General features: G+C 34.5%; 1 protein-coding gene across 3 annotated transcripts in view; it reads right to left on the reverse strand.

Annotated features, from left to right (window-relative positions):
- Nucleotides 1-23,087, reverse strand: part of NFIB (nuclear factor I B) — a 234,776-nt gene that overhangs the window by 44,233 nt on the left and 167,456 nt on the right. For all 3 annotated transcript variants that reach the window (XM_082842856.1, XM_082842857.1, XM_082842855.1), the window contains exons 5-6: nt 20,595-20,715; nt 16,839-16,957 (exon numbers count right to left, since the gene is read on the reverse strand). In XM_082842856.1, coding sequence (XP_082698982.1) covers nt 16,839-16,957; nt 20,595-20,715 — 240 coding nt within the window. The remainder of the gene's footprint in view (nt 1-16,838; nt 16,958-20,594; nt 20,716-23,087) is intronic.

Genomic DNA, 23,087 nt, shown 5'->3' on the forward strand with positions numbered 1-23,087 from the left:
TACTATACATCATTTAAAAACAATTAAATACGACCAGAGTTTGGGAAGCAGAATGAGTGTCATTCTAGTTATGTCATTTCTGGAGAAGATCAACCAAGGCTATTGCAACTACTACAGCTATTTCAGAATTTTCATTAAACCCAGGCGAATTCACATGAGCCTCTTTTCATAAAGGGCATATAAATCAGGGGTGTTTGTACAGAGAAATTCAACAATATAGGTGATTACGTAATTTTTGAGAAACGAAGCCTTTGCATTTTCTTAGTCAAAATGATACACTTGGCTTTACTGGGTAATTATTACAGGTTCATTTATTTTCTAGTTCTCTTTAGGCATACACTGAATAATAATGGCACCTTCATGTTCAAAACACACAGGGGAATTATAGAGGCCAACACTGCGGAAACAAAATAAAATTCACTCTTCAAATTGTAAAAGGCACCATAAACTGCCTTCTTTTTAAACAACAAAATTAGCTTAAAGTAAGTAAAAATAAGAATGGGAAGGTCCACTGTCCATAGTGAAACAGTTTTTTTAAGGAACAGATAAAGAATGGCAGTATTAGAAAGTAGGCTTAACTGCCTTTGTTTTCCCACTAAATGAAGTTAACCTTGGGCTCATTAATCAATAAAAATATACTGCTATACAGCCTGTACAAGGCACTAAGTACTTAAGGTGACACAAAATGAGCCCCCTACCCCCTCACAAAGAAAACAAAAAAAACTCTCTGGCTTGAAGAGGGAATAAAAGTAAAAGGTCAATTATCTGGGAGAAATAAGGGTAGAGTTTCTAGCTATTGCATTTTAAGCATGAATCAAGCTCGCATTGTTTTTATTTTAATTTTATTTTGAATGTCTGAAGTCCAATAGACCTCATGCCAAACTGAAAAATGATATCGTTGCTATTTTTAATGCTCTAGTATGCTACAGAAAAAACATGTTTGAGGAGTGGATAGATGGAAAGATGTTTTTACGTGACCTTTCTGTGGAGAAAAACAAATGTCATGCTTTTCACAATCTAATGTCCTTCAAGCAGGACGAATCATACATAAAAAGATTACGTTGAAAATAAGTTGAATAATAATAAAGCTGAATAAATATACAATAAGTTGAATAATAATACACACTATCAATGCATAAGTTGAGTAATACAACTTATGGTGTTGTGGAGGAGAGGGAAGCAGAGGACAGTGAAGGCTTGAAATCAGGCAAAGAAATTTAAATGTGATTTGGAAAGCAGCACTATATAAATGAATTGACTGCCCAAGGGAAAACTTTCCAAAAGCTCTATTTTTTTCCATTCCCCAACTCGGCCCATTTGATTAAATGGTTACATCAAGAATTTCCTGTCTCTTCTCTTTCTTAAACATTCCTCATCGTGGTTCATCATAAAAACAGTAGTTGGAATCATCTCCTTCAGATGATACCTCCTTCATCCTAACATCTAGCAAGGTACCACAGTTTTACTTTAATCTTTCCTTATCATTCTGTTTTATTTAAACTTTAAGTTAATTTGTTTATGGCCTCCTGGAGGAGAAGGGGGGCCCGAAGGGATGTGCTTCTAACTCTGTGCCTTTCCTAGCATAGGATGGTCCCTTGGGCTAGAAAATTGTTTTTCTGCCCTCTTATTCCATTTATAGAACAATATTTTATCCACTGAACCAACTTGACTTACTTTCTCTTTAAGTAATCCCTCTTAAAGAATTTTGGCGGTCTAGATTTCCTTAATGATCCTATGATTGTGTCTTATATTATTTGATTTTTTTTCATTATTATTTTGTACTTGTTATATCCGTAGCATGTCTATACGTATGCTTAAAAAGTTGACTAATGGCTTACCTCCTACAGAAGATGATTTCATCAAGGGCACAAAAAAAAAATGTGGAGGACAAGATCATGCTACTCAGGAAAAGAATTTTTTAAAATCTAGGATTAAAAGAAGGTAGAAGAAGTGGAGCAGACACTGTGTCTAGGCAGTTTATTTTAGAATCTCTTGCATGTGAAAGAAGCTATCTGGGGGAATGATAACCAGTAGCGTAGGATGAGTGAAATAACCACAGTCAGTCTATCTTAAAATGTATGATGCATGAATAGATACCACCAGATGAGAAGGAACTGAATGTAAAGCAAAGAGAGAATACAAAATCAGTCACTGAGCTTCTAATAAGTGTGAGAAACTAAGGAAAGGCATCAAGTTCAAGATGTTAAACAAGACAACCTGCTCCGTGTCCTGGTGATGCTTACGGTTCAGCAGAGAGGACAGACATTAAATACAAAAATTCATTAAATAATTGCAAGTGTGATAATACTGGATTATAGAAAGGATTCTTCTTAATGGCCAAAAATTAGAGACGCTGTCTTTTTAAAGGAGATTCACATTGACGGTGCTCGTCTTCAGTGTCTACACCCATGTTTAGATTTATAATTGGACAATTAGCTATGGCTTTAGAAACCAATTGCGTAGTTAAATACATAATAGAAAACTACCATGTAAGAAAAAGTTCATGTAGGTTACTTATATAAGTCAGTTCCTTTAGACTTACGCATGCCTTTAAATAAGTATTTTGCAAAAGCAAGTTATCACATAATTTTTACTCTGACATACATACATCCTAAGCCCTGATGTGTCATTCATTTCACCGCAACACTTCAAAGAGATAAAGGCTTAAGCAAATAAAGAGTTAGATCAACTCATCTCCCAACAACGTAATTTCATCCACAAAGGAAGAGCATTGCTGTGAAACACAGCGTATGTACTCGACTAGTCGGCAGCTTGCACAAATGGCGCTCCAGATGTATATCTGTTCAAGTCAGCCCAAGGCAACAATTTTGATCAATTCTAATGTGATAAAAGGCTGCAGGGAAAGTGTGCAGAAACGTGTTTACGTCAGCCCTTAATTAAACTGTTGTTCACTTCCAAAGAACCTTAGGAAACACTAATGAGACATGAGTTTTGGCAATTTCTTCATCAAAGCAAAGACCCCTTCCTCAGTCTGTAGCAACCTGTCATCCAAGTCGCTCCCGGGATAAATGTCACATGACACTCCAATCAGTTAGCCACCTGTTAGTAGAACTTCACTGAAGTCAACTAGTGATCTAGGGCAAGCTCCAACAGCTACCTCAACACCTGCCTGTCTGGGGCACCTGCTCCTTTTTCACATATAGGAGAGCAATATGTTAGCTTTTCCAATATGCTTCAGTGGATTAAGGTTACAAATCGAATGTCTATCGCCTACGTAGAAAACACATCATTTTCTTTAAAAAAAAAAAAAATTCCTTTTCTTCTTCCCCACATGACACTTACAGTTTACAACTATTTGAAATCAATTATGTAAGAGCACACAAGAATTCTTGAATTTCTATGAAGCTGTTCTTTTCAGCATAGCATAACACTAACAAAATATATTAACTGTGCCATTCCTATGATTTAGAAAAACATATTTCTATCTAGTTAACAAAGAAGCAAATTGCCTCAAAATCTTTTAAAATTCCAATATTTTTACATCTTCCTAAGTTGTCTTTCTTATTTACATGTCATACTTGTAAACAAGTCTAAAAGAACCCTCTTGATACAAATCACCACTTGCCGACTTCTCTTATTTTCCAGTATTTAATGTTAAGGTATATTTTATTATGAGGTACTTATAAAGCTATAATCATTGTTAAAAATGTCTTCCTTATTTTTTACATTATCAAGCTGCTGAGCAGATGTTACAGGATTCTTTTTTTGCAGAAGAAAACTCAAGGTGCAATGAAACTTTGGTCCTTTGGTATGAGCATGATACAGATCAAAGAAGAAAAGTGCATATGTGGGAACATTTAGCTTAGGGAGTCCAGTGACTAGGATTTGACAAGATTTTATTATACTGACAAGTCTTACTAACTTAATACCCCTCACAGTTTTCCAAGTTTCTTTATTTTTTACAGGTTTTAGGCTTCTCTAGATTTTAAAGAGCTTTATAGATTTATAAAAACTCTGGATATAGAAAAGCTCTTCAGAGACCAAACTCATTGGAAGAAGGCAAAGGTGGTTAACACGCCCGTTACTCCCTTGAAACTCTGTCAAGCAACACAAAACAGACTGACAAGTGAACGTTAGCTAAGCTGGGGAATTTCTGCTTTCCATTAAAATGTTGGGGTGAAAGCTGGATGACAACATGAAAAAGGAATGACCCATCTGTATAAAATAATAATGCTCTTTATAATACATGAGATAATAAATGAGAGGCTACTAAAGCTGGTGTGTGGGATGAGTTCAGGAGCTGGAAATCTGATACTTGTACTTCAGGCCATAAATCCAGAGTCAGTCCTGAGACAGGGAAACAGCTTGGGCCCTGTGCCTGGAGGACAAGGAGAAGCAGGGAGGATGACTCTGCCGACTGAGCACTGAAAGAGACCCAGGCTTCTCCTCCTCTGCTTTTGCCTGGCGGTAAATTGTGTGCAGGAGAGGAAAATTTAGAGGAGAGGCTATTTGTAACTGTGTAAGTATTATGAAAAATACTGCAATTACCAAGTGCAGAAGATCCCGGCCCAGAGCTTTGATGGATTTATTTCTATTGTTTCCCTGTGGAGAACCATACTGATCCTTACTTTCCTAAGTTTTACCTGTAGATAAAGGACCCATGTGGGGATACAGCCACTGTGGAGAACAGTATGGAGGTTCCTTAAAAAACTAAAAATAGAACTACCATATGACCCAGCAATCCCACTACTGGGCATATACCCTGAGAAAACCATAATTGAAAAAGAGTCATGGACCACAATGTTCATTGCAGCTCTATTTACAATAGCCAGGACATGGATGCAACCTAAGTGTCCATCGCCAGATGAATGGATAAAGAAGATGTGGCACATATATACAATGGAATACTACTCAGCCATAAAAAGAAATGAAATTGGGTCATTTGTAGTGAGGTGGATGGACCTAGAGACTGTCATACAGAGTGAAGTAAGTCAGAAAGAGAAAAACAAATACCATATGCTAACACATATATATGGTAAGTGAAAAAAAAAATGGTTCTGAAGAACCTAGGGGCAGGACAGGAACAAAGATGCAGACATAGAGAATGGACTTGAGGACACGGGGAGGGGAAGGGTAAGCTGGGACGAAGTGAGAGAGTGGCATGGACATATACACTACCAAATGTAAAACAGACAGCTAGTGGGAAGCAGCCGCATAACACAGATAGATCAGCTTGGTGCTTTGTGACCACCTAGAAGGGTGGGATAGGGAGGGTGGGAGGGAGATGCAAGAGGGAGGAGATATGGGGATATATGTATATGTATAGCTGATTCACTTTGTTATAAAGCAGAAACTAACACTCCATTGTAAAGCAATTATACTCCAATAAAGATGTTAAAAAAAAAAAAAAAGGAACCTATGTGGGGAAGTGCCCCGAGGGAGTGAGTCTGTAGGACAAGAAAGGAGAGAGACCAAGTAGGTGTCTTTACTTGAAAGCTTTGCATATTCCCTGAGGTACCCTCTCCATTTCCCCATTTCCTTCACAATAAAATGGGGCTCTCTCGGCTCCTGGCAAGAAAAGATGTACTGTGATGCCCAATGGTTTAAGTGAAATATAAATGACAGAAAAGAGGTGCATGGGTAGAGTCACAAGGCCATAGATTCACTGTTCTTTAAATATATTTCAGAGGACATGCTTCAAAATTGCTTATAGAGCCATGTGCTGTGTCTAAGTAGTATGGATATGATGGTGGAGTTAAACAAACCACTCAGGCACTGCTAGTGAGAATATAAATTGATAAGACCTTTCCAGATTTTGTGCCAATATTTATCAAAAGCCTTAGAAATGGACATAATATTTAACTTAGGAAATCTACAGTAGGAATGTATTTATTCCTTTAACAAAATTTCATTGAGCATCTATGTATTTGGTGACTTAGTGCCAGACAGTATGCCAGGTACCGGGGACAATGAATAGAACTAGACAGGAACAAAATGATCAGATTTAAGTACAAAGATTTGTATGCAACGAAGTTCACTGTATCTTTATTAACTATACAAAAAACTTGGAAACTATCTAAACATCCACAAGTAAAGCAGACCTTCAAAACTGTATAGTATAGCCAAAGGGTGGCATACTATGCAGCATTACAAAGTGGAAATTGAATGACATTGTAACATGCTATTATATTATAAATAAAAGACCAAAAAAAAAACAACAAACAGAAAAGAATTTACAAAATAGCATATATTGTAATAAGCCCAATTTAGGGCAAAAATTTTACTTGACATAGAATACATAGAATATGCATAGAAAAAAAATATATAGAAAATAGACTGGCATATAATATATCCAAATATTAACGTGAGTTATCTCCATGTGATAGAATTACAGGTGACTTTAATTTTCTTGTTTATATTTGACAATTTGTTTTTCAAATCCCCCACAAATAATTTTTACTTTTATAATAAAAAATGGTAAAATATATATTTGGAGAAAAAAATACTGCCTGTAGGTCCATAGAATATTATAAATAGTTCCCAGTGATGGGTGGACAACACAGGATCTTGATACTGTGCCAGACATTATGCTTTAAGAAGGAAATGCCTCACTGGTCTTAGATACTGGATGCTACAAAAATGTAAAATGAAACGCTTTAACGTAACGTTTGCAATTTAGTTGGCTAAAGGCAAAACAATATTTTTGAGAATACAATTGAAAAGAAATATCTGAATATCTGTTTCTAAGGACTCTTCTAGATGTAAAATTTTATGATTCTGTGGCAAATGTGAATAAGTCCTTCCTACATGCTCCAAGTTAACAAAAAGCTCTGAATGGTATGACAAGACATATGGACTTAATCCCACTACAGTAGTTTGATGATGATGCCAGATGATTCAAAAAATAATTAGCTGCCATGTTAAGAAAGTATCTCCATATATATATATTTATCACACTCTAAAATAACTTCAGAAAATCGGCAAGCTACATTAAGAAGAGATAAGATATCATCTTCAGTTAGATTTCTCAATCTTTTTTTCTTTTAAGGAAATCAGTTCCTTTTCAAAGGAGAAAACAGAAAATATGGTAGTCTTCGTGTTAAATATATGAAAATTCTTACTTTAATCTTTGAGTTATTTAATCTTAACTACACAAGCATATTACTACATCCTTGAGCAATGTGAAACCTTTGGTGATAATTTAAGTCTCTCCATATAGTATATTCCAACCCAAGCCTGTAAGTAGCATGTTTCTACAAGTCTCTGTTTATCACAGCTCTATTTAAAAAAAAAAAGTCTCCAGGCTACACCAACACCCAATACCAAGTTAAAGCTCAAACCCCTTTGAAGCTCACGAACACCTTCCTGAGACATTAAAAAAAAAAAAAAAAAAAGCCTTGAATAATGAAGAACAATGCTAAAAGAGTGAATACTGAATAGATGAAAACTTATTTTTAAAAAACACTTCAAAATACTTTTGTCCATTAAGCAATTTCATTTCAACAGACAGACGATGATAAAGTATCTTGAGTAATGTCAGAAAATCTAATTTGAAAGGAGGAAAAGCACCAAACAATTATGCAAGATGTGGAGTATATTTTAGATGCTTATTAAATATTGGCATAGGTAAATAGCTGCTATTCGCCATGCCTCTGGGGAGAACCCCTTGGCTATAGAGGCTTATTAGTGTTAAGCATCTGAGAGCCATGGACTATAAAATAAAATCAATACCGTAACCTTAACTGTAAAAGTCAGAAAGATACTGGAAGAGTTCTAATTTAACAAGATTACAGATGACTTTTTAGAGAACATTTGGGGAAAAGCCATGCATTTAGCAACATTTATGCTACAAGACATCTCAAGGTTTAGGTTGTTACTAATGCCGTTATTATACATGCTGGTAATGGTTAGGGTTGATTTTACTGATGTGTTTGTTACTTTAGTGGATTTCCAGGAAAGTCCTGGAAATGATCTGGAACTTATTTCAAATAAAATCATTAAACTTAGGTAGTAAACTAATTGCTTAGGAACAATTATGATTTGATGTGGTTTAGTGTAGCAGACAAAAAAAAATCATGAAAAAATTTTAAGGTCGTCACTTTGGCAGCTCAATGCAAATATGATTACTCTGCACAATATTCCATTTCTTTTAATGGAAAAGTAGTCAAAATGGGTATAAGTTGTAGTTTTTAAGTTCAGTCTAAATCTATATTTCTCCTTTAACAAATGTAAATGAAGAAAAAAGAACATCCTGTCAATGAAATTACTATGATGGCATATTTATTATCTTAATGGTTTTAGAAATCACGTGAAATTGATCAGTAACAAAACCTCTATTTGGTAATGGACCAATTACATTTGTGAGATAATGTCAATGAAACAGAATATTGTCACAGGATAATGGTCTCCTATTGCTATATCCCTAGTCATTTAGAGAAAATATAAATGTTGCCGTCTGGCTGAGTCATTTATTTTCAAAGTAGGAGACACAGATCCCATAACAATGTTCTGTTATAATAACTCAATCTCTCTCAATCATTTGTTGTACCAGAATGGTGCAGGACAGGGCTTGTATTTGTAAGAACTGCACATTCCTCAGGTATAAGGCAAAACATATGATGCCTCCAAGCACCTAAACAGCCAATTATCAAGTTATTCAACAAGAGCATTTAAAATAAACATCTAAAAAATAATTCAGGAAATGGAAAATGTTCAGAGTCTTCAAAAAGATTCATGTTAATGAAAGCTCAAAGACTCAAGTATTAAAGATCTATAAATACTCTGACTTCAATTAATTTAAAATCCAGAACATTAGAACACAAAGGAACCTTACTATCCAACTTTATCTCACAGATGAGAAAACTCAGTTTACTGACATTGAGTGTTCTAAGGCCATACCACTATTTATATTGATAGTTTCCTGATCACCATTATAGTGCTCTAGGCATATGGCAAAAAATTAGAATAGAAAAGAAAAAAATATATACAGCAATAAATATATAATTTTTATATTTTGACACACATAGCTCAATTTAAACTGAATGTATATCACACACCTCAACTAAAGACATTCTAGACTTTAGGATTATTTATTAACATCTTATTATTAAAAGGAAAAAAAAAAAAAAAAAAAAAAAGGAAAAGAGATTCTTAACCTGAGTCCAGCCCAAGAACTGCACTCATGAATTCCTGGAGTCTGTGAACCCTTCTGCTATTATATGTATTTATTTGTAGTAAAGTTTCATATGCGTTAGGAAAAAAAAAACTGTCATAGAGGTTTTGTAACTAGTTTGCAAAACCATGAACACAGCGTGACAATGACTTCTTTGGAAGGCAGTATATACAGTAATAATGAGCGTGGATTCTGGAGTGGAAGAGACAAGGGCTCCCATTCTATCAATGCTACTTATCTGTGTATCGATGTCAAATTTCTTAACCACTGTAGTGATGAGCTTAATGAGCTGTAAAACGTTTGTTTGTTTTTAAATAGGATTGAAAAGAAAAATATATGTAAAGTCTTAGCTCAATCCTGAAAGGGAGTAAGTGCTCAATAGATGGTAGCCACAAATGGAAGGAGGGTCTGGTTTTCCTCAATTTAAATGTATTTGTTGAACGAAAAGATTTAAATTTATGTGGTTTATTCAACAAATAAATGATATACAAAAGTGAGTAAATATAAAAATAGTTAATAGAACTATTATAGGTTAAAGACAAGTTGAAAATACAAATATGGTATTGGATCTGTTTGGGACCTTCATTTAAACAAAACAACCTATACGATATTCTGGGAAATTTGCACATGGGTTATACAGTATATATTAAGGAATTATTGTTATATTTGTTAAATTAATAATGGTATTGAGTTGTATTAAAAATGATAATCATTGTCTATTAGAAACTTAAGTATTTATAAGTAAAATGACACATTATCTGGGATTTACTTTAAAATACTTAAAAAACTGGAAGATACTGAATGAAACAAGATGGGCAAAATATTGGTAACAGTTAAAGCTAAAAAATGGTACATGGAAGTTCACTTTATGATTCTTTCTATTTTTGACATTCTCTATAACAAAAAGCTTTTTAAAACTTTAAATATCGTGCTTAAACATTCCATCCAAACCAGCTCTTCTCCACATTTATCCATCAAAAGCACTCATGTCTCCCTTTTTTTTAGTTCAAAAACTTAATCATGGCGCAAATATTAAGAGGTTGATTTTTTAAAAAAGAAGATACACATTTTACCATCTTAAAATTTTGTTTTGACAATTCTTCCAGACCTGAAAACTCATAAATTCACCTCTACACTTATTCTAGTTCTACAAGGTCTAACAGAATCTTCCATGAAGCTCCCTAGAACTGTCCGCCTGCCAAGACTTGTTAAGCAGTGTTCAAATTCTCCTAGTCCATTTCTCCCTATGTAGGTAAGTTTATATATTGCTTCCCTAGGTGGGTTGCAGGATAACAGAAAAATACAAAAATATATATATCAGGCTTTGAAAAAGAAGACCTAGGCTCTGCTCTTAATTATCTGGACACTATGGATGAGACAGCCTCTCTGATACTTAGATTGCTTATCTGTCAGATAAGGAGCTTGAACTATGTCTCCCCTAAGGCTTCTAATAATCTGTGTTCTATCCCTGAAAAATCAACTTCTTATTGTATATGATATTGGTGGTATAATAACTCAAAAGAAACTGGCTTTCCAAATTACTTCAAAATAAACTTAAATAGGAAATTAATGTGTAAATGGATTTGAAATAAAACCTTTTACCACTCTAAGAAACTTTTCATTGTACACTATGATAACGAAGCACACTGTCTCCCATGGATTTTCCACTTTCCTAATTTAGACTGTGTTCTACCAATCTAGAGAGCCAGTGTCACACAGCAAGTTGTTATTTTTTTCAAACTAATTATCCACGATGGTTTTTCTACAAAATGCTGTATTTTCAAATCATTAAGCCTCCAGAGGACAGAGATATGAGTATCACTTTCCCCTAGTAAGTAGTATTGTCCCTTCTAGCCATGTACACAGGTTGCGTCCCATCCAAAATGCTCTTCCTGATTAGAACACATGAAAAGAGCACAAACATCTGTTAATTAGTAGGCCAGGTAAGGAATTCTGATGAAAGCCTTCACCAACAACGTACTGTCTTCCTTTCTGTTTGAAAGATGTTCATAATGTGATTTTTCAACTACAGCAGTGTAGCCGAAGAGAACGAAATACACTACGATGAAGGCATCCCCAGAGTTTGCCTCCGATAACATAATATATGGAGAGTCACTGCAAGTTCTGTAAGAACTGTAAGTTCTTGATTTTTGATATATTTTTTAATAATAAGCTAAACAAAAAAACTTAATTGTACTTAAACATTAAATTCAAGCCATCTCTTCACATGTATCCATCAAAAGCGCTTGTATCTTTGATTCTGTCTGGTTCAAAATTTGATATTTGAACATTTGATATTTAATCCTTGTGATACAAACTCTAGGAATGTAAGGAATTGCTGGTGCTCTATCTGGTCCCCAAAGGGAGCTTAAACATTCTTCCAGGAGATTACCAAGCTGTTTTCTTGCCATTTTCTAGGACTTCATTTAATGTCAGTAGTTACTCAACTATTTGTGAAAGCTGCTCATTCACCCAACTTCTACAGCTAGAAAAACCTTGAGAGTTTATCATTTGTCAGACTGTAGTTTGGGATAGAGCACTGCTTTCCAAAGTCTGAATGTAGGATTAAATCTCCCTATAGATTCTTAGATGGGGGAAAAAAGGTTCTGAAGTCGCAAACTTAATACATATTCAGTCAATATCCACTCATGGATATTCACATTCACAGCACACAGTAGTATATTAAATATTCTACAAACTCACTTATGAATAAAAAAGTTTAAATTTTTGTTTAAATAAAAATTTCCAAACTTGGTTGAATGCTCTTGTATCTAGCATTTTTTAACTTACGAAAGGTTGGTCTCTGAGTCCGGTTCTATCAGTGTCACCACACTCTACTGACTGTTATTTATTTCCTATACTTGATTAAATGCATGATACTAAGCTGGCATTATTACTCTTTAGCCCCCAGTGTCCCCTTGAGCCCTTTGGCTTAATTCATTATTTATTTAATACCATATCCTTACAGAACTCTATAAAGTTCAGATTAAAATTGAGCACAACATATAAGAATCTATTACTAATGAGAACATTTGCAAATTTATCACAAATAAATCTCTAGGGCTTGGAAATATATTAAAACTTCAGAAAAACTAGCTGAAGACTTATTTGTACGACAGAACTGTAAATTTTTTTAAATAGTGCTTTTTTCTGGTACCTATAGCAACCAGAATGCGATGCCTAAATATTGCCTATTTGAGAGTCCAGTATAAATTTTTAAACTACTCTTAAAATTGTAATTACATTCCAATACACCTCTAAGTAGTGCTAGTTTTTGCTAACATACCAATTTATTGATTTTTGTGTAAAGATTTATTTCTCATAATGCTTAAAAGTAAGTTGGGCATGGAGGCAGTCCCCTCATAACCTGATTTACATTATTTATTTTCTGTGAAGAAACTTTTTTCATAAATAATAAAAATTTATATTTCTGTTCAGCCGGTCATGGGCTAGAAATTTAATTTATTCATATTTATGTGCCCAATGCCTAGAAAAAGTCCTGGCAAATAACAGGCATTTGATAAATGTTAATTTAGTTCAATTATCACAATTCTAAATGTGTAGGAACTAATAAAATTTTACTGCATTAAAAGTCTTTCTGAATTTACATTTTATCTAAGATTACAAGTTGTTTAAATACTCATTAGACTAAGAAGCTGTTAAATTTTCCACTTAGAAAGCCCAGCTGTATATTACAAATATATTTACCATATCACTAAACGTCTATTAAATAGCATTTTAGGAGTTTTATATTCAAGCTTAGATGGCTCGGGGACTATCAGAATGGCAGGGACAAAGTGATACTAACAAAGAATTGTTTCAAATGTTCAAGCATACCAATTACTAGTCTGTTAAATTTCCAGCCACAAAAATACTACAAGCTTTAGTCCCAAGAAAGTAACTTTGAGGAAAAACCAAGACCTGCCTCTATTTTTCCTCTTACATCAGAAGTTACAAAGGACTACTGTAGTGATTTCAAGAGAATTATATCAATGAGGAATTTAGTCTGTGAACTGGCTCAGGTGGGAAAAAATTTAAGGTAGACAAGCTCTCAGATGGAATATTTTGTGGGGTAAGTATTAGAATAATAAAAGAAATTTTCAACATGCAAATTGATAAGCTATCTTGGTTCTATTCATTTAACCATTAAAATGATGGAAAGCAGTATCCAAAAAACAAAGTTTTCAATAGAGGTAGAACCAGTCATGAGGTTTAAGACTAGGGAATTCATCAAAGAGACTAAGCAAGAAAAAAATATTCTAGAATCTAGGAAAGAATGTAACAGCTGCTGTATATCCCTTTGTTACTGGCCCAGTTTTCTTTTTCTTCCTTTATGTATCAAAGAATATAAAGTTAAAACATAAACATTATGTAATGTAGATTCTAACAAATTTAATTTCTATCACTATTTATCAGAAGAAATTTAAGCAAATTATAAAGATTCCTATGAAATGTTTAACCCTATTAAGCAGTGTTCAGTTTGAAAATGTTCATGTCTATATTCTACAAAATTAAAATTACAACTCTTTTATGTCTAGGAAATTGTACCTTTTTTGTGCTTTGAAAAGCCATAAAGATATAATTATGTCTATAGTATGCTAAAATAAAAACACTTTTTTCATTAAATTATTAAAATACAGGAATATTTGTCACTGCATGAATCTAGATTTTGTATTAAAATGTTGCCTAATTTTTTAAATGAAATGAGTATAATCATTTAGTTACACTATATTCTTTATTTTTGCCTACTTGGAATAAATCTCAAAGGTTTAGGTTTGTGGTTCAGATTATAAGGGAAGGTGGAATGCCACATACTCTCCGTAATTTTGTTATTTTGGATTCGCATATTTCGCTCAGTTTTGTTAAGGGTTATGGAAAAAGTAGATGTTAATGCAAAGTTAACACAAATAACTAAGGCAGACCCAGGAAATAATTAACAGTGAATTTTAAACATTTCTGCCAGTTATAAGCACAAATTTATTTTAAGCAACCAGTAAGTAGTTATTGCATACAATTAGCGCAGGGATTTTTAGACATGTACTAAAGCTATTACGGTATCGAGTGGTACTCAATATGCCCTTTAGAAAACTCCCTTCATGACAGGCAAGTATGTCTAAAGAACATTTGAAGATGGACAAGAACAACCAGGGCATTTTACTTTGCAGGTTTAAAGAAAGCAATTTTCATCAAACAGAAGGACTGCATTTGGCTTAGCAAATTTATAAAGATAGTACTGTCCTGCCCTCATGTTTTCATTGTAGTTGAAGTCTTCTTCCCACAAGGGCTTACTGTGCACATTACAAAATCTTCAGTCTTCAGAATTCAAGTGACAGACTATTTTTTCTAAGCACACATGAAAATGGATCATTCTTTCTTACTCTTAATATTCCTTTACAGACTTCTCCAATAATTACAGTCATCTTGACAAAAGAAAATCACCAAGACAATACAACAATTTTACAAAAAGAAAGAATGACAGTTTCCCTTCTACTTTTCAAAAATGTTTTATAATACGATTTGAGATTGGCTTTATTCAATAGGCTGAAAGAGGAATCAATTCTTACAGAGTGACACTCTCTATAATAAAGAACACCTACACTTCTGCACAACACTTCCATTGCCACACATTCACAATGTTAATGCTATTACCACTAGAATCTTTTCCAGAACAATTTTCTGATGAGGAAAATATGGCTTTGTTTAGAAAAAGCTGACAATGTCAGTAAAACAAGCAATAAAATATAAAGGGTTGAGGGTTTTGTTTTTATTCTTACTTCTGCAAGTCTGGTTAAGTCCCTGTTATTTCCTGCCTTTGCTAATGAAACTGGTGTTCTGCCTATCAATGGTTCATGTAGCCAACAAATATTTATTTGCCCCTACTAAGCACTAAGTGTTGTGCATGGTTCCCAGGCGCTGGTTACACAGTAGCCAAAGAGATAAAGTCCCCGCCCTCATAGTATAGACAGATTTAGACAATTAATCCCATAAACAAATACGGAACTATTTTATAAGCACAATGAAGGAACTATATTATAAGCACAATGAAGGAACAATACAAGGTGTCAAGAGGTAAAGACCTGATTTAGATTGAAATTCCTCAATTTAGGCTGGGACCTGAAAACTGACCAAGAATTTGCCAGAAGAAGAGACAGAAGAGGAGCCCTCCAGAGGGCATGGCTTATATGAAGGTCTTCGGTATTGCATTTCCAAATCTAAACAAAGCAGTAGGCTCAAGTGCAAGAAGGAAGCAGACGGCCCCTGCTGAGGCTGGAGCAGTGGTCAAGAGGCCAGAGGACAAGATAAAGGTCCGTGGATCACAGGAAGGAATTCTGAGCTTCTCCTAAGAGAAGCAGGATGTGACTGAAGTAGGGGAGTGATATGACATTATTATGTTTTAAAAGATGGTTCTGTCTAAAGAATAGATTTGGGAGGTGGAGTGAGATCTCAGAGCCCAAACTCTCCAGCTGATTTTCAAATCCTTCCTTAAAACGATCTCCCTTTATTTCCATCCACACACACAGCCTTCCACCACAGGGCTCATACATGGCCATTCAGAAATTTACTTCCCCACCTCAATGCTTGCCTGTGCTTTTGTCTGTGCCCACGCTGTCCCCTTCTTTACTAGTTAAAAATCTCAGCATGCTAAAGGAGACCCATCTGACTCAATGTCAATTCCTCCATGAAGATGTTTCACCCTTCTTTAAATGCTATGGCACTCGGTAGGAAAACATGGAGCAGCAGAAAAGGAGTCCTGAACTTTGGCTTTAACTGCTAAGCTTCAGAGCTATTTGGTCTCCTGAGATTACTGGACATGCAGCTCCTCAAGCCTCAGAGACACACGCCCAAGTCATGGGCTAAAAAACATTGAGAATGAGCTCTATTTTTTTTTTTTTTACATTTTTAATAAAATGGAGAATTTTATCTAAAAGAATTTTCAAATACATTTTGTGCTGCTGATATGTCATATTTGCATACATACCAACAAAAATTGTTAGCTAATCTTTGTTTCCATGTTTAATAATCTCCTTCTGTGGCAAAAAGGCATGAGTATGTCGGATGAAGTATATTTAATCCAATAGATTTTAAGAATGAAAAAGAGCAAAGTATGAATTCAGAGAGCCAAATAATACCTATTTCTTAAAGTTATATTTTTCCCTAGAGCTGCCCTAGAACTGGGTTATAGTTTTATCTAGATAGAATAACTAGATTGACTCAGACACCAAGTGTCTTACATTACATTTATTTATTGTTCATGTTGTACCTACTTCCAAAAGGAAGTATGGCTTCCTTTAAATGGGAACTTTCAGTAACTAGTACCTGCGAACCGCTTAAAGCCTGGCTCCTCCTTAAAATACCCCATTAAGAGGAGCGGATTGATTTGACTGAATCAGAACTTGTGCTTCTGCTACAATCCAGCCAACTAATGTAGCCTGGTCGTCATCAGTCACACACACACTGAGGGTTCTAAAAAGATCATTTTGTCTAAAAAAAAAGTTTAATAAACACATAAAAATATGGGAATTTTGTAACTTCACTTTAACAAGATTTGACTAGTACATGACCTTAAAAATAATTTTATTGCAATCATTTCATGAAAAAAATATAATCCATATTGATTCAATTATGAAATTTTGACTAAATGAAATTTGTGAAAGGAGCTGACATTTTACTCTACTGTTCCTAGAGGCAACGCCTTATTACTCACCTTGATCTCTTTCATGCCATGTTCGACTTCCAGCAGCTGGTGAATTCGGAGAGGGATAAAAGTCTCCTGTAGGACTTGGTTCCATATTTTCATCTATGGATATAGTTTTGGGTCTTTTGCTGTTAAAATATGACAAGAGTGAATGTTAATGGGATTTCCAGAAAGATGTGTAGCATCTGAAAATACATAATCTGAGAATATTCTTACTGTGGAAATTTCCGCAAACACAAGTAACAGTATCTCAGAACCACTTTGAAATAATGGTGAGTATCTAAGACATCAATAGGAGTAGCAGACATTTCTAGTTGTATGTAACATTTACTATAATATATCAGAACTGTACCTGTCTAACAAATGTGTTTATTATATTTACATGTTGAAATATATTTCCAGTAGTAGAACACTATTTTCAGTACTAAAAAGTGAATTCTTAATGTGATAGGTATACTAATTTAAAAATTGTTGTCGATTGTACCTGACTCATAATTATTATCAATATGAATAACGTTCGTTGGTACGGCACTTGCCATTAAAAATGTAATCCCTTCATGTCAATTCAAAGATAAGTAAACTCCTTAACCTTCCTAAACTCAGTTTAATCATCTGTAAAATGGAAATAATAAAAAGGGGAGTGGTTGAGAGGATTAAATGAGTTATTAAATGTAAATCTCATGCATTTAGTGGCTGGCATTCAGAAGACACTTATAAAATAGTAATTATTAGTAACAACCCTATTTTTAATAATATTAAAAATTTTATAGTACTTTACTGATTACAAACTATTTCATATATCCTTTTTTTAAAATAGATCTTTATTGGAGTATAATTGCTTCACAATACTGTGTTAGTTTCTATTGTACAACAAAGTGAATCAGCCATATGCATACATATGTCCCCATATCCCCTCCCTTATGGGCCTCCCTCCCATCCTCCCTATCCCACCTCTCTAGGTCATTGCAAAGCAGAGGGAGAGCATGCTGCTGCTTCCCACTAGCTAACTATTTTACATTCGGTAGTGCATATACATCAATGCTACTCTCACTTTGCCCCAGCTTCCCCCTCCTACCCCGTGTCCTCAAGTCCATTCTCTGTCTACATCTTTATTCCTGCCCTGCAACTAGGTTCATCAGAACCATTTTGTTTTTTTTTTTAGATTCCATATATATGTGTTAGCACATGGTATTTGCTTTTCTCTTTCTGACTTACTTCACTCTGTATGACAGACTCTAGGTCTGTCCACCTCACTACAAATAACTCAATTTCGTTTCTTTTTATGGCTGAGTAATATTCCATTGTATATATGTGCCACATCTTCTTTATTCATTCATCTGTCGATGGACATTTAGCTTGGTTCCATGTCCTGGCTATTGTAAATAGTGCTGCATTGAACATTGTGGTACATGTCTCTTTTTGAATTATGGTTTTCTCAGGGTATATGCCCAGTAGTGGGATTGCTGGGTCATATGGTAGTTCTATTTTTAGTTTTTTAAGGAACCTCCACACTGTTTTCCATAGTGGTTGTATCAATTTACATTCCCACCAACAGTGTAGGAGGGTTCCCTTTTCACCACACCCTTTCCAGCATTTATTGTTTTTAGATTTTTTTCCTAAAAACTTAGGTTATTGATCCTTTATTCTTAAGATCAACCATGAAAAATAGGCCATTGCCAAATTCAAACCAAAATAACTTTCAAAGTATTATAATATATTTTAATAAAGAAAACATAGTTTTATCTCAATTACTAAGAAAAGTGAATATTTAGAGCAGAGATTAAAAAGCTATTCTATGCCACATGCCATATTGCTTGATATACTGCTTTCAAACATCTTCACCAATACCCTATTAAACAGTAAGTTATGAGTAGAGAAATGGATACTTTTTCCTTAAATTAAAAAGAAATCTTATTCACACCTATGGAAATAAAAACTAAAAACGATATCTTCTGAATGAACTTTATACAGTGATAATAAACCTAATGTCATAGGATTTCAGAGTTGTAATTCACTTTAGAAGCCATACACATAAACCAATCCTCCATTTTCTTACAAGTGGGAAGACAAATTTGGAGAAAATCAATTGCCCAGGGCATGTTAATGGAAGCAGTCTGACACAAAGTAAAGACTTCTGACTTCTGAGACTGTGCTCTTTCTACTACACTGTTTCCAAATCCTGGAAGCATGTGCATGTCTGGGTATATGCATAGATACATTTGTGATTAATATTTGACTCACAACTCCCGGAGTATCAACATGATGCAGGAGATGGCAATTTCTATCCATGCTAAACCACAGTGAGAGTAAATAGTTTCTTTAGTTTCTTTGTAGGGTATCCAAAGTTAGAATGTATTTTTTAAGCCTCCTTTAATCTAATTCTCCCATCTGTAAATCAGCGGTAAATATGTATGGAAAACTTGAAATGAGGGAGAAAAGACTTTCATAAGGAAATAATAGAGAAATTTTTTTAAACCTTTTTTATTTGAATGACGTAGTATCTGATACTGAATGATCATGAGGAAAGATCTGTGTTGACAGCATACCAATCCACCAGACAAAATAAAAAATTACTATTCGCATTTTAAATTTAGAAAAACTAAAGCATTTTTAACACTTCACCATATCACAGTTTTAATGATAATAAACCCTATTATCTTGCTATGCAATCTAACTATATGAAAATATAGTTTGACCATAAATGGCATCAAATTGAACTTAGTTAATAAACAAACAAATGTGCATAGCCCCACAATTAATTCAAATGCAATTAATTTTTGTTTTTGAGAATAGCATAGGAATATAGTTATCCAGATTTTTAAATTTTTTAACAGTTGATACTGTGAAATATATGTTTTGCTCTGGAACTCACGTATGATCTTCTATCTGATCGTGGGTATATTTAATGCCATGGAAATGAGATTGCTCTTCCTATATTGAAGATTCAACTCAAAAAAACCCAATAAAGCTATAATATTTGTCTTATTCACTCAGCCCTCTTCTATCATTCAACAATAGGGGAACATATGAAATCCCATGTACTACAACTTGCCAAGTTAACTTTCCCTCACTTAAATAGGAGATCTCTTTTTAAACTCCTGTGGGACCGAAAGTTACAACCAGAAGGTCAAGAGAGAAATACGAGAATGTCAGCAGAGAACTAAAAGGCAAAGTCACCTCACTGTAGCTGTTCCCCAACAAAGGCTGGTTAGGCCAAATCTCAGAGCAGGTAATACTTTCACTGGTAACTGAGAGTTAACTAAATTATTCAAAGAACATCAACTAACTGAAGAACTTGGCAAACCTGTTGCCTAGAATGAGGCCTTTTAAGGTTAAGTAAATGACACATTTTATTTTTCATGTTTCATTATCCCCAGCTTGGACATGGTATTAGGGTAAAAGTTGGATGAATCAATCCTAAACCAGGGATCTTTGCTATGGCAATACCATTTTTAAAGTCACCAGAAGAATTACTTATAGAGTTATAATACTTCATATAAGGGGATAAAAATATTAATACATTTTCATAGTTCCCTTGTCTCCCCAAAAAGCCTTTTTAAAATGCTTTGAACAACAATTTAACTTTCAAATTTCAAAATAAATTTAACCAGGAAAGATTAAAACTTTGTGTAAAATCAGCAAAAATCTTGAACTCTTTGCTTTATTTCCCCCTTCTCTTTACCTGCGTACCTATCTATCTGCACGTCTACTTATTTACCTATTTGCATATAGACTGAGAACAAAAGCAGCTCCTCTTTCAGTTACCTGCTTGGTGGAGAAGACAGCGACCTCTGAAGATTGACCCCCGAGTTCATGTCATGATAGTATGGTTGGCTTGGGATTTCTCCAATTGGGAAGTTGACTCCAGTTCCCTGGGTTATGGGTGCTGAGGAATGAAACAACAACACCAACAAACATTGGGAATGCCATTTACTGTTGTCATCTCTATTCAAATGTAATAATCTAATATTTTCCATGCCTCTGGGCAAGGAGGAGGGGAACTCTCTTTACCTTAAGAATCTAATACCAGCCTTTCACTGGTTAAGACTTGCAAACATCCTCACGATGCCCATGTTCAAGTGTGGAAACTTGAGGCACGCTATCATCACTGGTTATCCCTTCTCCCACTCCACTGCCCAAGCTTCTTCACTCAGTCCTTTGTGTTAGTCGTCACTACACCTGTCACCTCACTAGTCTCTAGATGCCCCACAGGGAACAATATATGTTGCCTATCGCTCGGCACCAAGCAAGGCACTCTGTACTAAGTCAGATCTCAAAAACCAAATTATTGTTAAATAAATCGAATTAGAATAGTTTCACAAGAGGCGATTATTATTTTATAATAATGTTAACATTAATGTTAGAATGCATTAGAAATCATATTTATAATTATTTGATATAAAAATAATTCTTGTATTAGGACAGGTATATAAGTAAAATTGACAAATATGAAATAAAAGTCAAGATTCTTTTTCCAAAATACATATTCAGGTTTCATATATGAATGGTGAGTACAGTTTTACTCAACAGCTATGTTTTGTTTTTAAAAAAGTTTGTATGCCCAATTTCATAAGTCATTTAAAATATACTCATGGAGTTTTATACTTTAAGGTATTATTTTATAAATCAAGAAGTCTTTTTGAGCTTGTTGATGTATTAAGAACTGAAAATTTTCATGTAATATTGGTTGTTGTACAATGGATTACATCTTTTCAAATTTTTAAAATTGGTTTCTAGACATCTTGAATAAATCTGTCAGACAGCATGTCGTGTTAGAATGAGTAGGATCTTGGGAGATAGACAGCCTTTTAGTTTTAACTCCCTCTGCCACTTATTGGCTATGTGCCTCAGTTTCCTGAACTGTAAAATGAAAATTAGAATAAAATTAGAATAAAATGAAAATTAGAATAACATATGATTATTTTGAGGATGAGATGAGGTAAGGAGTGATAAAAGTCCAGCATCATGCCTAGTGTATAATGGATATTCAACAAATGTGAATTCCCTTCTTTCCTTGCTTTCTTCCCTGAAATTCTTCCCTGGCAACCTAGAGTGGTCAGCAAAGATGAAACAGTTCAAAAACCCACGCAAAGCTGGTGAACTGGTACAAATGAACCTATTTGCTGAAGGTTTGTTCATTCAATAAGATATTGTGAAAAAAAAAAGATATTGTGCCCATTACTGGCAGATGCTGCAAGGGACCCAAAATAGTCTAAGATAGTTCCCGTGCTTAATAAGACATACTGGGCAACAGGTTGGGTAAACAAAATACTCATGAAAAACACAGAGATATAAGCATAATGCGTTTTATAATGAAACTTCCAAATGAATGACATGATCAATAAATGCTATAGGATTTCAAGGAAAGAAGAATCTGATACAAGCTTGAATGGTCCAAGAAATCTGTGGAAAAGTCACAGCTGGCCCAGGGCTTTGGAAGATGAGTAAGGTAGTAAAGGGAGGTTACTCTAAACAGCAATTACTACAGGAGCAAGGTCATGGGCAGAGATGACATACAAGATGGAGGCCAGCCAGGTTGGTGTCAAAGGACAATGCTTAAGAATAGTTTCTATTTTTTCACCTGTTTTTATCAGGCCTTCAAGATCTCCAATGAGAGAAAGCGTATCCTATGTGGGGCGGGAAAATTCTGGAGCCCTTGAAATTCACGCTAAGAACACAAAGTCTACTTAACCTTCCCCTCTCTCCAAACTAACCACACGTTGAGTAAAAAATTCCGAAGGGACAGCCGATTTTCAAGGAATTTTTCTTACTCAGAATTTTTAATAAGCATGTGAAATGTGTTCACTATCAGTTGAATCGTACTTCAATATCTCAGGCAGGCTGAGACTAACAAAGTATTTTTAAAGAAAATACGATTAGGAGGTGCATGCTTTGGAGAGAAACAATCAAGGAATACACAACGATTATCTCTCCCCATTAAAAATTAATCAGTACATACGAGATGAGTCTCAGCTCTAACACTCTGGAGTTCCTGCCTCTGTTAGGTTGTTCATATTATATAATATGCTTCAGCCTCGTTTTACACAGAAAATATTAGCGTTCAATGTGCAACTATGCCTAATGGCTCGAGTTCTTTGGACAGTTAAAAGGTAGCTGCTTGTTGTGGCTTGAGGTACACCAGAGGTTAAAAAAAAATGCAAGGTAAGAAATCCCACAGTAACCACATGCTTTAAAGTTTATTATTAGAACCATGTTCTATGTGACATTGGAAAGCAGAGTATGTGCTGGAAGGAGGCA

The sequence above is a fragment of the Leucopleurus acutus genome (genome assembly GCF_964270905.1).
Source record: "Leucopleurus acutus genome assembly, chromosome: 7".
Classification (NCBI taxonomy): Eukaryota; Metazoa; Chordata; class Mammalia; order Artiodactyla; family Delphinidae; genus Leucopleurus; species Leucopleurus acutus.